General features: G+C 42.2%; 1 protein-coding gene across 3 annotated transcripts in view; it reads left to right on the top strand.

Moving 5' to 3' along the window:
* The window catches only part of LOC120535116 (protein crumbs homolog 1-like), a 311,568-nt gene that overhangs the window by 251,719 nt on the left and 43,801 nt on the right, over nt 1-16,048 (top strand). For all 3 annotated transcript variants that reach the window (XM_039762712.1, XM_039762713.1, XM_039762714.1), the window contains one exon: nt 13,768-14,718. In XM_039762712.1, coding sequence (XP_039618646.1) covers nt 13,768-14,718 — 951 coding nt within the window. The remainder of the gene's footprint in view (nt 1-13,767; nt 14,719-16,048) is intronic.

Genomic DNA, 16,048 nt, shown 5'->3' with positions numbered 1-16,048 from the left:
TTCATATCTATCTATCTATCTATGACTTGATTTAGGTGAGGCAGTGGACTCTCTTTGAAATTAGACCCAGGAACTGCTTCCGGTCTCCTGTCCAAGTTGTCTGTCCAAGCTATTCAGGGTCGTGCAGAAACCAGGGCAGTCCTACCCCAGTAGCACCCTCTGGCGATCCCCAAAGATCCCCCAATAGGGCTGCGTATCCAGACTCCAAATCCCATGCCACTCTGTGGGTATCAAAATCTGGTTTAGTCCTGAGGAGCACTGCCACTTGTCATGTGGGGGGAATGAACTGCTACTAGCATACACATTTGCCCAGTCCATCCATTATGGCCTAATAGCCAAGTATGAATCCTTTATTTGTCATAGTCAGGATGCCTGCCTATATGTAGTTACTGGGTGATTAATGGCACATGTGTAGTGTAAAGTGAAATGCTTACTTGACATTTGTTAACCAACATGCAACATGTCCCCACTTCTCAGTGCCATGATTAGTTGAGTATAACTATCTATTCTCAAAGCTTCCATTTTCCTTACCTGTGTGAGTTGGTATGATATGTGTGCAGTATACACACGTAACAATGCTAGTAGTACTACTGCTGTTCCTCTGTACAGTATAATTATAATAATTATATTATTATAAGTGCACTAGCTGTGCTACCTGCCTAAGACAGGATGAAATCAAAGTAATAAACATAAACTATAGCATACATCTCTGTTAATATTCATATGTTATGGGATTTGTAAATGCAGTGTTAATGTTTGTGATGTGCCTTCTGTTGGAATGACAAATGCAGTGCATTTTATTACTACGAATGTTTGTGATGCATCATCTGTTGGAATGACAGAGATATAGCAACCTGACAGACACTTATCCTTTTATTAAGGTGTACTAACAGTGCTACCTATATAAGACATTTTGAAATCCAAGTAATCAACGTAGACCTCAGCATCAATATGTCCAGTGCACCATGCAATGTATATGTCTCTGATAATATCCATATATCACAGGGTTTGTAAAAGCAGTGGTAATGTTTGTGATGTGTCTTCTGCTGGAGTGACAAATGAAATGCATTTTATTACTACAAATGCTTGTGATGCACCATCTGTTGGAGTGACTGAGGCATAGCAATCGGACAGACACACAGACACTTATCCTTTTATTACAGTGGATGAGTGGATGAGTGTTATATATGAAAATGTGCTATATAAATAAATGTTGTTGTTGTTGTACAGTTTACTTGTGTAGAGTTGTGTAAGTGTGCGATATGTATATATTTTTATGAGTGATTGTTACTGTGTGTGTTATATGTATTTGTATAGCACGTGTGTGTGTGTGTTACATGTGAACACAGAGTACACTGTATGTACGAGGTAGATGGTGACACACACACAGTTTTGCAGCCCACCACTGTCTGTGCAGGGTTTACATTTCCTCCTCAGTTCAAGTTCATTTTTATTTTTATTGTCACACATGACTCCATGCTTGTCATGTTCTCCCTGACACTCGTCTTTGGATTAGTTTTCCATTAACTCTGTCTTGAGACCGCTCCGGACAGGACCACCATTCCATCTTGGGTTTATTTCTGACTCTGATAGGCCCCTCTGCTTTGCAGCTCCAGACCTGATAAATGGCATCAGAAACTGGATGGATGGCTTATTTATTTTTTGGGGCGTTTTTCATGTTAATTGGATTCCTTTACTACTCTACTCTTGTATGCTGGTTCAGTTAAAGATAGAATAGCTAACAAAAAAACAAACAAGAAAAGCAGGTGACCCCGGGGTCAGCTTTAATAAAAATGCCAGTGTGTGTAGAATGGGCTCTCGATGGCCTCGTCATGCCTTAATGAAGGAATTGGACTGATTGCACCAGTGATTTCCCTCATGTCGGAAAAAAGTCTTTGGGGCAGAAAACAAGGGGAAAACAAACAATGGCAGAATGGGACGGCATGCCTGCCTAGCCTCTGTCTTTAACAGCAGCCCGCCGCCATTATTTCACCCTTTACGTCAACGCTTAGTGACAGCCCAATTAGCCGCAGCTTGCAAAGCCGGCTTTGCTTTTCTTGGCCCCGAGACGGACGCACACCTGCTCTCTCCAGGCAGACGCGTCTGAGAGTGTGGATGTCTGTTATGGACAGGCCTGCCCCTCAGAGGCTGGGAGCTGCCCGGTGGTCCACTTGCTGTGACTCTTTACACTAAACAAAGAGTCTGGTGAGCACCTGGGCTGCTCCTGTCTGTGCAGGGGGGACACTGGAGGGTGGCCGTGCCAGCATCAGCTGGGCTTCATGCACTTGACTCTGAGAGTTTCATTAGAAGACACATGGACCATGATGCTTTGCTGGACACAATGAAGCACATTGGGCATGGACACTTTCTGGATTGCCATATTTATCGTCCATAATGTGATGTGAGCAGTGCATTGCTGCCACTTTTACCACCGTTTCCTTACCGCTCCAGAGTCGTGGGTTCAAAAGGCCTGGGGCCTCATGTATAACGCCGTGCGTAGAACTCGCACTATAACATGGCGTAAGCACAAAAGCCGAAATGTGTTTACGCACAGAAAAATCCAGATGCAGGAATCTGTGCGTACTCCAACTTCCACATTCTTCTGCTAGATAAATCCCGATCAGCGTGAAAACTAACGCTCGTGCACGCGCTTTATGTAACGCCCCAAATCCTCCCAGAATTACGCCTCTTTGAATATGCAAATCAATATAAATCACCCTTAAACTCAGCCTTCTGTGAAAAGACAATGGGAAAAGCACAGGAGAAAAATATAAGAATTTCAGCGAATACCAAGTGGAGGCAAAGGAAAAACATACTATTTGTTCAAATAAACCGTGGTATAATCAACAAAAGGAAGTTGATCGAGTGACATAGCGTGTTGGAGAAACTTGAAAGCTCACGTTCACAAAATCGCACAGTGCCGGAAATAAAAAAGAAGTCACATATCAAAGTTGCCGTGAAAAGAAGAGTTGTAGCCCACTGTCTGAGTGTCATATGAAAGATTATTAGAGTACAGAGAAAAAAAGGCACACGGTGAGGAAAAAGCACGAAATGTCAACTTTAATCTCAAATTTTCCACTTTAATCACGTAGTTTATTTTGTCATTAAAGTAGAACATCATAAACGTCATCTTAAAATCGTTTAATTAACCAGTTTCTCAAATCACATCGTAATTAAAGTAGCACGTTAAATGCTTTGTTTTGTATTTGATCTTCTACTCGTATGTGATCTGTGTGTGTGAATCGCTACTTGCTTCTTAAACCGGCTCTCTTCCTCCAACTGGACACAAAATCAATTACATTTGTAATATTACAGCTCTCTGAATAACTAAAATACTGAGATGTATCGTGATATCATTTTATGATGATAGGAGTTAAAGCACGTTATTAAACATGTGTTTCACTTCGATGAAATAATTTATTGCAGCAGTACAATCAGGGGCGGCTCTAGGCTTGTGGTGGCACTGGGCAGAGGAAGAATCGGTGGCTCCTTCGCCCGCCCGTCAGTAAGGTAGCTTATGCACGGTGGATGGCCACGTCCGTTGCAGACACTGCTTACCCGCCTCGTGCTCATGACACAAACATTTAACTTTTGCCGAAATTTGGTGCTGCGTTTTTTGGCTGTGTTGTTATTTTCTCTTTCTGTTTTATATTCAATATATATTGGCGTAGCCGTCACTGCAGTCAGTGCTTTTCTTTGCCCAAGTAACCGATCGCCACACAATCAGCTCTGTAATAGACGTTAAGTCATCTGTAAGCTTAGCGCCGATTTTTCAAAACGTTTAAGGAACATTGAAATATCTTCGTAGTACATGTTTAATTATTCTATCCTTAACGACACTCCCAGTGAAGAATATAGATTATTTAAATGAAGTTAAAGTTTTATCTGTATAATTTAATAAACATATTTTGCTGCATTTCACCTTAAAAATGATATCGTCATCATATGTAAATACCCGCTTTATAAAGTGGCTCAGGTTGTGCGATATTATAACTGTAGTGCAAGTTTACAGTGGGGTGATTGTACTTATAAGTACTAACAGTTCTACAAGGTGCAATTGATTGAGTGAATTTAAAGTTCTTGGGATGAAACTGTTTCTGAACCGCGAGGTCCGTACAGGAAAGGCTTTAAAACGTTTTGCAGTGGCTGAGACAGCGTGTCCATAAAGCTGTATACTGATAATTCTCTTTCCAATCAGCTGCTGCTGTGATTCACACTCAGATACAGTGATATAAATACTCCGAGTCGTGCAGTGAGAGTAATATGGAAAAAGATGATCAGCTGTGGCAACTCCTAACGGGAGGAGCTGAAAGAAAAAGAAGAAGAAGAAGAAGAAGGAGAAGTGAGAGTAACAATGCTAAAGCAGTTATGGTATTTGGAATACTATGGCTGTTCCCTCTACCATTATATTGTTACAAGTTAATTACAATCAGATGCATTACACTAATAAACAATATGCGGTTAGTTTCAGTGTATTTATAAAGCCGCGTCAGGAAAATAAGGAGTAACCACACAGGAACAGTAGCATTGCTTTGACGCTGGGTGCCGCCAGTCTGCAAAACCGAGCGGAGAACTTGCGTACGACAAGGCATGAGGAACCGTGGAAAAGTGCGTGGCTTTACGCCAAGTGTAGGTTTTATACATCGCGATTTGAACGTGGAAAAGTTCTTACGCAACATTTCTGTGCGTACGCACCATTTATACATGAGGCCCCTGGTCACTGCCTGTCTGGAGTTCCCATGTTCTCCTCATGCCCAGTGGTCTTTTCTCTGGTGACTTTGATTTTCCTCTAATAAAATGCCAGGTAGGCTGACTCATCAATCCCACCCCTCATTTATAAAATGGCGATCCGATCCCCGAGCCAACCTACACTACTGTCCTACTAAACCAGCACAAGTACAGAAGCATACCAGCGGAAGCAAAACTTGAGCTAAATGAGCATTGTTACCATACAGTAAAATAAGGAATTGTACAAAACAAACAAAGCCCCCCAGTATACATACAGTGACCCCCACACGAGTCATGAAACAAAACACTGAACAAAGTACCCGACTAATACACAAATAAGAGAAAAAAGAATATAACAAAACCAGAATCCTTTAACTATCCCCAGTTATGCGTAATCATCTACAGTCCGTTATGGTGAAGGATGCTTTGAGCCGGACCTCCTGTCCTGGGAATCGTAAACATCACGCTGGCCCGCCAGGTCCTCTCCCGAGTCACTCCACCACATCCAAAAGGCAAGGAAGACGAGGCTTACTAAAACAAACTCAGGTTTCACCTGACATTTTCTAGCGAGTTGAGTAGCTTTTCACTTCTTGTCTTTTTTGTGGCTTCTGAGTTCTCCTTCTGGTCTGGCGCTCTCTTCTCCCACTTTCACCTTTCTCCCGCCACACATTTACATACGAGGGGGGAACCAAAAATGGCAAGAATTGTTTTTTTTTTTGGAGGGGAGTTAGTTCTAAGTGCGTGTACGAGACTGCCATCTGCATCATTTGGCGTCCTTGAAGTGCTCAAGCGATTATGTGACCCGAATTGTGGCGATCAGGCGATTGCATGAAGCCCAGCTGAGGATAGCCACCCTCCAGTGCCCAAGGGCACTACAAGCAGGCCCAGCGGTGACAGAGGCGGCCCAGATACTCATGACAACACTCCCATCGACACAGCATTGAGTGTGCGGTAGTTTCTCATGAAAAACAAGATTACAATGGCCCCCCTCCACTCCCTGGACCTTGCACCTTGTGAGTTTTGTTCTTAATTTCCAATAATGAAGAGGGACCTTAAAGGAAAACATTTTCAGGATGCAGAGGAGGTCAAGAAGCAAATGACAGAAACACTGACGGCTATCACATTGCAAGAGTTGCAGAACAGTTTTGAACAATGGAAAAAGCATCTCAGGGAGAATATTTTGAGGGTGATTCAATTTTGGAAATGTTCTGAGAAATATAAAATTTTTTTTAAAACAAATTCTCCTTATTTTTGGGCCCATCCCGACCCTGGGTTTGGTCGGCTCCTCCCACTTTGGCCGCTCCAAGCCAGGTGCTCCCTTCTCCATGAACCGTACAGCCATTCCACCATTAACAGGATGAGGGAAGGGTGCAACCTGCCAGGGACACCCACACATAACCAATGACAGTCCCTACAATGGAATGGAAATCTTCCAGCTATTTTTTGTGACTCATGAGTCAGTGTCTTGCACCCCAGTGACAAGGCAGAGTTTCCGTACGTTAGCAAAAGCAGCTTTATTCCATTCGAAACAGGACCAGCAGGATTATTTATTGTCGCAGGAGCTACAAATGCTACTATACACAGACACAGCAAACAAGCGGGCAGGGTCGGAGCCTAGTCAGTGGCCAAGTTAAAATGTCCCCTGCATCACCCATCGGGCGACTGGCACCATGTGTGTGGCAGCAGTCAGCTTGCAGTTGATTTGGTGGAGCTGCGAATCTGCGGCTGCCTCGGCAATGGACATGCAACCCCTAACAGATGTGCAAGTCCTGTTGGGGATGGTCTTAAAAGAGTGCAGAGGTCTCATAATTTATACAGAGATGATGCTGAATTAAATAAAAAAGTGGATAAAAATGATCAGGAGTGTTTAGTAGCATTGCGACCTGTTAAATCATTTAGTATACGATAGCATGCAGATGTGGACAAACGTGTTGGTCCCCTTTCAGCTCATTGATAAAGTGCCACATGCCTCCTGAAAATGACTGTCCCCTGTGTCTCTACACGCTTCTGAGGTGTCAATGAGTAAAACAAAACCAAATGTGACAGGAGATCAAGTGTCACTAATTCTACAAAGATCTTCTAAAATGGCCTGCACACATTTGTTGGGATCCCTAGGAAAGACCCTAAATAACTGGATTGGAGTGATTTTTCAAATTAGCTGCTTTCTTAAATTTGTATCACACACATGTCTCCAATCGTGCAATCGGTCATTCGGCCAATTTAAATGTAGAAAAGTCGTCCCTCGGCTGTTTGGGTTGTCATCGTGTGTCCCTCACTGTACGTGAGAGGAGAGGAGATCAAGACGAGCTTGTTAAAGGTAATGGCTAGAAGACCACCTCCAAACAGTTTGATGTTCCACTCGCAGTTAATATGAGGAAGTTGAAGGTGCATCGGACTTGGCCGCAAGAAGAAAATGAACCCCAGAATGGCGAGAAGGACAGTGAGAATGGCAGACAAAAAGCCAAGGACAACATTGAGGTGGACCCCCAAGTACTTGTAGGAGTCCACCACCTCTATATGCACTCATTGAATGGTGACCTGACACAGAGGCTCTTTGTTGTGTGATAAGCAGTTCCTTGGTTTTACTGATGTTTTAGTTGCAGACAGTTGTCTTTGCACCAAGAAACAAAGTTCTCCCCCTGACTCCTCTCCTCTGTCTCACCTCCCCCCTTATCTATAGACCCCATAAGTGCAGACAATGTCTAGAAGAGACCTGACCTGCTGTTATATTTCTAGTCTGAGGTGTGCTGAGTGAAGAGTTAAGCACACATGCCTGTTCCTTGTGGTTCCCTCACAGACCTTGAGTCTCGTAAACTGTGGTCTGCCTGACAGATAGTCCATCATCCAGGACCCCACAGGCTCATCCACCTGCATATCTCTGAGTAGACTCCTTAACAGGGATAGCTGGATGGTACTGAAGGTGGTGGAGAAATCAAAAAACAGAATCTTCATCATGCTGCCATCTTAGTCTAGGTGAGAATAAGCCTTGTGGAGTAGACAGATCATTTTGTCCTCCACTCCAGTCTTTGTCTGATAGGCCAACTGCAGTGGGTCCAGGTGGGCTTCCACAAGAGGACTCATGTAGTCCAGGAACAGCCTCTCAAAGATCTTCCTGATGTGAGGTGTAAGCGCTGCCAGTCTGTAGTCATGAAGTGAAGAGGCACCTGTCATCTTTAGAACAGGAACAATGCAGGAGGTTTTTCCACAGCAGTGACATTTTCTGGAGCCTTAGGGACAAACTCAGCAGGTGACAGAGGACACCACACAGTTGGACAGCATAGGCCTTAAGAACTTGAGGACAGACTCCATCTGGTCCTGCAGCTTTTCCTGTGTGTGTAGCTTCCTCAGTTGTGTCCTCACTTGGTCTCCAGTTATTGAAATTGATGGTCAAAGTTGGGCTCCTCACTGGCCATTCCTACTGAGGGTGGTAGGAGGGATGGTCTGGGGAGACTGGACATTGGGACAAGGTGGCAGTGGGAGGGAAAAATCTATTTAAAAATGTACAGGATGATTTTGAATTTTAAAGGGTAGATTGCGTACCTACTAGATTTTATAAATCTGATTTGTTTCTTTTGGTGTACCCATTTTCCTGTTTATTGACATGTGTATATTTTCAGGTTCTAATCCGTGCAAACCTTTATAACGAGACCCCGATCATTGTCACTGTAGGTCAGCAGGGTGCCACAGCTTTGGGCCTCCTCATTCTCTTCTCCTCACTCGGGTTCTCTCTTCACTTCAGTTTGCTACGGCAGCAGTCATTCCTCGTATGGCAGCAGCCCCAGAGTGACTCCCACATCAGTTAGGGCTCCGATTCCCGAATGTGACAACCAGGACATCTGCAGTCACGGGGACGTGTCACATTTCTGATCAGACTGTCAGGAGACGCATGTGGGAGGCAGGGATCTGAGCAAGTCATCTGCCCAGGGCTGCCATTCAGAAAGCCGCACTGCAGTGACGCTGGCATTGGGCCGCAACTGGACTCGATCTGTCTGATCGGTGTACGAGGAGTGGCTCCAAGGCACATGCCACGCTGGCATTTTAGATTTCTGGTTTAAATGGCCCCGGCAGAGCAAACTCATTTTCTTCATTGATGGCTTTGCTGTTTCTGTGCTCCTAAAGATTAGTCCATCGTGGTCCATCATTAGGCTTTTAGCTTGGTGCTCTCATTCATTGTGGTGCTAAGGACTGGTGGGAGAGAGAATTATAGAGCCACGTCTAGGGCTGGTGGTCCGTTTCTGTCCATCCACATTCTGAACTCACCCATCCATCCATTATCAATCACAATTAATCCAATGCAGGCTCACCGACAAGGGGGGAAAAAATCGGGAGTGAGCCCCCCCTCGACTCAATCATATACTGAGATGGAGGAAAAGGCCAACAGGACCGCTTCCATCTGCGCAATACGTCTCAAATGTCCTATCTCTTTGTTTCTCATCATAACTAATTGATAATATTGATACACAGTAATTTATCTCTATTTATACTCAAACTTAGATTAAAAGGATATTTTCACACTTACGGAGGTCGAAAACAGTGGTGGAAGTATTTCATGATTACATACGCCTTACTGAGATTACGTGCAAAGTAAAAAGAGTTATAGTCACCTAAAAACATAGGAAAAGTGTTGGTATTATATAGTATTTGTTGAAATAAATTGCTATAAGTAACACTGGATTCAACTCCATTTAATTATGATAACGATGGTGGAAATAATAAAAAATATCATAAAATTAAATGCATTACCAGGAACACGACAGGGACGTAGCAGATTATTGTTCCCATTACATCTTTAGATTTACAGGCCATGTTCAATGTTTACATGTCATTGTTAAACTGATGATTTATAAATTAAAATAAAGTTAATAATAGGTATTGAAAAAATATGCCTTTTTGTTGAGTACGGTTTTTAATGTTGTGTACACATTTATATTTCCATGATACAAAAAATTTGAATGGTTGTTTAAAAAAAAATTCTACTTCTGGTTGAGTAATTGTTCTCAAATCTCATATCTGTTTGCTTTTTATCATTCTAAACATCTGTACAAAATTTGAGTCATCTATCTGTAATTATAACTATAGTTTACTTGAAAATTTGTGAAAGTATTCAGTTAAAGTACCGGATGTGGCCCTTATTTTTGATATAAAGCAGGCGTACAAAATCTCATTGACCGAGGGCAGAGTGTTTGTGTTATCGTGCTTACACACACACAGACAGAGAGACAGACAAAATTTCAAAACTGTTATTTTAAGACTCGGAACGGTCTAAAACGTCAATATTCATCAAAATCTCGAGGTCAAATTTTCATGATTCCTATACTTTTGCTATACTATGTACACAAGAAAGTAACAAAAAAACAAGAATTAATTAGCAGCAAAAACAGGTCACTAATTAAGGAAAGGGTTACAGTGAAAATGTGCAGCCACTGCGGCCCTCCAGGATCAGAGGTGGAGACCCCTGCCATGGAGAAATTGGACTCCTTCACTTACCTGGGCAGTGGTGTGGACAAACAATTCAGGACAGCTGCAGATGTAAAGGCACGAATCAGCAAGAAGAAAGGAGCATCTCAACAACTGAGGAACATCTGGAACTCCAAAGAGTTGGGCCGTGCCACCAAGTTTAAGCCATGGTGTACCTTCTGCCCATAAAGAAAGATAGATAGATAGATAGATAGATAGATAGATAGATAGATAGATAGATAGATAGATAGATAGATAGATAGATAGATGGGAAAGGCACTATATGATAGATAGATAGATAGATAGATAGATAGATAGATAGATAGATAGATAGATAGATAGATAGATAGATGGGAAAGGCACTATATGATAGATAGATAGAGAGAGAGAGTGAAAGGCTCTATATAATTGATAGATAGTATAAGAAAAAGAAAAGACAATGATAATTGTCTGGGGATAATTGAGAGGGGACTGGGTGGTCTCATGGTCTGGAATCCCTAAAGATTTTATTTTTTTTCTCCAGCCGTCTGGAGTTTTTGTTTTTTCTGTCCCCCCTGGCCATTGGACCTTACTCTTATTCTATGTTAATTAATGTTGACTTATTTTGTTTTCTTATTGTGTCTTTTATTTTTCTATTCTTTATTATGTAAAGCACTTTGAGCTACTGTTTGTATGAAAATGTGCTATATACAGTAAATAAATGTTGTTGTTGATGTTGATAATGATAATGAGTTGGGGTACCAACCTGGCACCTTGTATAATTAAAGGTTTGCCCCAAAACAAAACATGCAATACATTGCAGAAACGTCTTCTCAGACACAAGTTCAAAACAGAACTAACAAAGATTGAGGAGCTTCTGATTTTGAGTCCTTCCAGAAGGAATAGGCTGGTCCAGGTGAATGGATCCTGGAAGTGACATCAGAGGTATTATAGCTGTCAATGATCAAGTCTGTAGAGGGAGGAAAAGAACAGGCATTAGGACAACAGCGCCAACACCTGGAGCGAAGGTAGAATTACAGTCACTTCAGTTGTCTCCTATGCACATGCATGTGACAATAGATAGGTAGGAAAGGCACTATATGATAGATAGATAGATGGGAAAGGCACTATATGATAGATAGATAGATAGATAGATAGATAGATAGATAGATAGATAGATAGATAGATAGATAGATAGATAGATAGGAAAGGCACTATATAATAATTAAATATAAAAGGTACTATATTAAACTGATATGAAAGGCAATGTATAATAGATCTTCTGAAAGGCACTATATTTAGAGACATATGAAAGACACTCCATAACAGAGATTTTGAAAGGCATATCTATCTATCCATTATATAGTGCCTTTCCTATCTGTCTCTCTATCTATCATTTATATAGTGCCTCGGGATTCCAGTGCCAGTTTGTGTCTGAATTCTTCTACCTTTTTGTCCATTTTTTTTAGCATGAATAGCACAAAAAAAAAAAAAAACTGCTGTTTCGGAAGTTTAGTTTGAAACTTTGTGGATTTGTTGCCCCTTCCCTCAAAAAAAAGCATAGCTGTTACAGACCCATTACAGTGCAGGCTCGCCAGTTTTTAAAGAATGTGCCAGGGATTCCATTTGAATCTTATTTGTTTTGGCCGTCTTTTATTTTATTTTGTTTTATGTTTTTTTTTCCATCGGGTTGAACTGTGAATGGGCCGTCAGTTTGAAAAGCGAGCAGGGAGGTGTTGTTGAAGTTTGCTCTTTTAATAAAGCTGTCAACAGAATTAATTTGCAAACATGAAAGAGACAAGCCGGCCGTGTGTTTGTCTTACCCAAGCGTGGCTTCAGATCGTAATTCACTGCAGGGCTCTTGGCTTTAACCCTGAGTGGCAGAGCAGAAATCACCCAAAGCTGGCTGTATTAAGAAAATTAATATTAACAGACTCAAGTTTAAGGGGGGGAGATGCCCATCCATCTTAGGAGTGCTTTAGTGAGGGGAGACCCGAATGGCATGAGCACAAGCAGGTCAGGATGCGTGTTCAGCCATACTGTAAGACATGCAGACAGATTTTGCACTGGCAAACGGCCCACTTGCTCAGTTCTCCATAGTGAAATATAAGACCCCAGAAGTAGTTGCCCACCAAGTTGGAAGTGGGGTATGCTGATTAAGAATGTAGCTCTCCAGTCTAATAGGTGGCCCTGCTTGTTAATGAAACTGACCCAAACCAAGCAAGAGAAAAAGTGCTAAGAGCCGAACTCTGATGGAAACCCACCTGTGTCCCCGTGTGCAGCTCCCTCCCTTGTTACCAGTCCCTCATGCATCACTTCCACCAGGCTTACCAGCTCGGCTTGGGACTTTATTGCACTTTTCCAGATCTAGAAGTGCCCACAGCCATGGAGATCACCCAATATTTTTCAGATGGACTACAGCAGTATTTAATAAGAATAGCAGTTTATTAAAAGCAAGAGAGTTAAAAGTGCTCAAAGATGTGCAAACAGTGCATTTTACATCTTAATAAAAGCATATGTGTCTGTCATTCCAACAGATGGCGCATAACAAGCATTATCACTGCTTTTGCATAGCATATAACAGACATAGATAGGCATTGTGTTTGTCATTCCAACAGATGGAGCATAATAAAAATTTGAAGTAATGCATGCTATTTCTACAGGCTGACTGTGCTACCTTTTAATAGGTGTTGAAATCTAAGTAACCAACACAGACCTCAACATTGGCAGTGCACCATGCCATGTGCATGTCTCTGTTATATGCCATTTGGTATGGGATTTATCAAAGCAGTGCTAATGTTTGTGATGCACTGTCTGTTTGAATAACAAATGTGATGTAATTTATTGCTAAAAATGTTTGTGATGCGCCATCTGCTGGATGGAAAAATGCAATGCATATGTCTCAGTTACAGTATATGTCATTTGGTATGGGATTCATAAAAGCAGTGTTAATATTTGTGATGCACCACCTCTTTGAATGATAAACACAATGCATTTTTTACTACAGATGTATGTCTGTGTCTGTCTGTGTGTCTGCCATTGTAAGAGATAGAGCATCCAACACATTTTGTAGTAATAAAACGCATTATAATTGTCGTTCCAACAGATGGCGCATCATAAAAATCTACAGTAACAAAATACATTGCATTTTTCATTCCAACAGATGATACATCACAAACATTAATACTGCTTTTATGAATCCCATACCAAATGCCAGATAACAGAGACATATGCATTGGATTTGTCAATCCAACAGATGGAGCATCACAAACATTTACAGTAATAAAATTCTTTGCATTTGTCATTCCAACAGATTGCACATCAGAAACATTAACATTGCTTTTAGAAATCCCATACCAAACGGCATATAACAGAGATGGAGCATCAGAAACATTTTTAGTTATTCGAGCTTGATGCTGTATGTATGTTTGTACATATATATTATATATATAGATAGATAGATAAAGATCTATATATGATCAAAACAGGTTTCCCAAAAGTACTATTCTGGGTTAACCATTTTTACATAGAATTCTGAGCCCAGCACCTGACCCAAAACAATGAAATCCACGTTGATTAACTTTGGCTCCATTTTTCTTGCAGGATTTGTATGCGAGACAGACATTGATGAATGCCAAAGCAACCCTTGCAAGAATGGAGGTATATGTGAAGATGAGACGGCAGACTATCTTTGCCACTGTCCACCACCACATGAGGATGGTCTGCCCTGGGGAGGGAAAAACTGTGACATCGAGTTATCAGGCTGTTTGGAGAACCAGTGTAAAAATGGTGCAATGTGCATACCCACACTTGAAGATGGGGCGCATAATTACCACTGCCAATGCCCGCCAGGTTTTTATGACATGTTTTGTGAAACCTCAACTACGTTTTCCTTTTCTAAAGGAGGATTCATTCTCATTGACACCTTGAATTCCAACAGAAGCAGAAGAGGTTTGGATCAGGCCAGTATGTGGATCAGCTTGCGTTTTAGAACCACTTTGACGGACATGATAATATTTTACTGGGGAACATCGTCTAGCTTTCTAAACTTGGAAATTATAAATGGGCTGCTTCTAGCCGTGGCTCACATTGATGGCTTGAGTACCAATTTGTCATTAGCAGAATATGTCAGTGACGGAGAGTGGCATCAAGTGACAGTGAATATGAGCAATGATTTTAGTGGAATAAGCCTGTGGAATAAAAACTGTAAGCACGAATCAGATAGATGTTATACAGAAGTCCCCATGACGTCACACAGCCACCTGAAAGGTGACTTTAGGGTGATCTCCATGGGTGGGACAATAGATGAGTTTCTGGACAACACTGTCAGCAGGACTAATTTTACAGGGTGCATTGAAGATGTGCTCATCAATTCCCAGCCGCTTCTCCCTGAAAGCCTCGCCAAGGATGCGTCGTTTGGCATGGAGCTTGGATGCCACAAAACAGAATGGTGCAATGCAGTGCCTTGCTCAAGTAATGGAACCTGCGTGGACTTATGGACCTCGTACCGATGTGATTGCTTCCGGCCCTTCTACGGTGCAGACTGTTCCTTGGGTAAGAGCTTTGAAATCATAATGTTGGTAGATTCATTAAATTCACAGGTGGTAGCATCGCGAGTGGCATTGTCACATCACAGTGCTAGGATGACAGTTCAACTCACCACTAGGATCACTTCTATAGGGAAGTCCTCTCTTTCCTACCATAGGTCTCATATTTGCATGTTTCACTTCTTCTCAAAGATGTCCAAAGATGTGCATTTAGATTGATGGGCAACTTCAGATGGACCTGATGAAGGTGTGATCTGTCCTGGATAAGTGAACACACTCAATGCAGGGCCTTGTCCTGTTTCGTCACATTACAGCCTGGAATTCCAGTGGACTTTTTGGGGGGTTAGCACAACATGCCTACCACTTTGAAGTTGCAAAATATCGTCTGTTATGACACAAACAATAATTAAGAGAAAGAAACAAAAATCCTGAATGTGCATAAGTATTTGCCCCCTCTCCCCCCAGGTCAGTACTCTGTAGAGCCCCCTTTTGCTGCAGTTCCAGATGCAAGTCTCCTGGTGAATGTCTCTATTAGCTCAGCACATCCTGCTGCTGGGGTTGTCACCCACTCCTCAAGGCCAAACTGCTCCAACTCCTTCAGGTTTGATGGCTTGCGTTGGTGGACAGCCATCTTCAAGTCATGCCACTGATTCCCCATTGGATTGAGGCCATTCCAAGTGTTTCCCCCTAAACCACTACATTGTAGCTTTCGCAGTGTGTTTAGGGTTATTAGGGTCATGAAGGGTGAACCTCCGTTTCAGTCTCAGATCTCTGGCAGACTCAAACAGGTTCTCCTCAAGAGTTGCCCAGCATTTAGTTCCATCCACCCTTCCTTCAATCCTGGCCAGTTTTCCTGTCCCCAGAGCATGATGCTGGCACCACCATGCTTCCACTGTGAAGATGGTAGCTCTCTGTGTGATGGGAAGTGCTGGGTTTGTGCCACACGTGGTGTTTCCCAAGATGGCCAAAAATTCAATTTTAGTCTCATGTGACCAGAGAACCTTCATCCATCTATTTGGGGAGTCCGCCACAAACTCCAAATGTGTTTTCTTATTTTTTTCTTTATTGATGCTGTTTTTCCCTGGCCATTCTTCCATAAAGGCCCACCTCTGTGGAGCGTACGGCTTAAAGGGGTTCTGCGGACAGATACTTCCATCTCCACTGTGGATCATTACAGCTCCTTCAGTGTTCCCCTTGGTGTCTGTGGTGCATCTCTGCACATTAATATTCTTGTTGGTTTGGTCTGTGAGTTTTGGTGGGCAACCTTCTGTTGTCAGGTTTGAAGTGGTGTCATATTCTTTCCATTTTGTTAGCAAGGATTTAACGGTGCCCCGTGG

This window comes from Polypterus senegalus, chromosome 9, assembly GCF_016835505.1.
Source record: "Polypterus senegalus isolate Bchr_013 chromosome 9, ASM1683550v1, whole genome shotgun sequence".
In the NCBI taxonomy this organism is placed as follows: Eukaryota; Metazoa; Chordata; class Cladistia; order Polypteriformes; family Polypteridae; genus Polypterus; species Polypterus senegalus.
The sequence above is the reverse complement of the archived record's forward strand: the minus strand, read 5'-3'. Positions and strand labels throughout refer to the sequence as shown.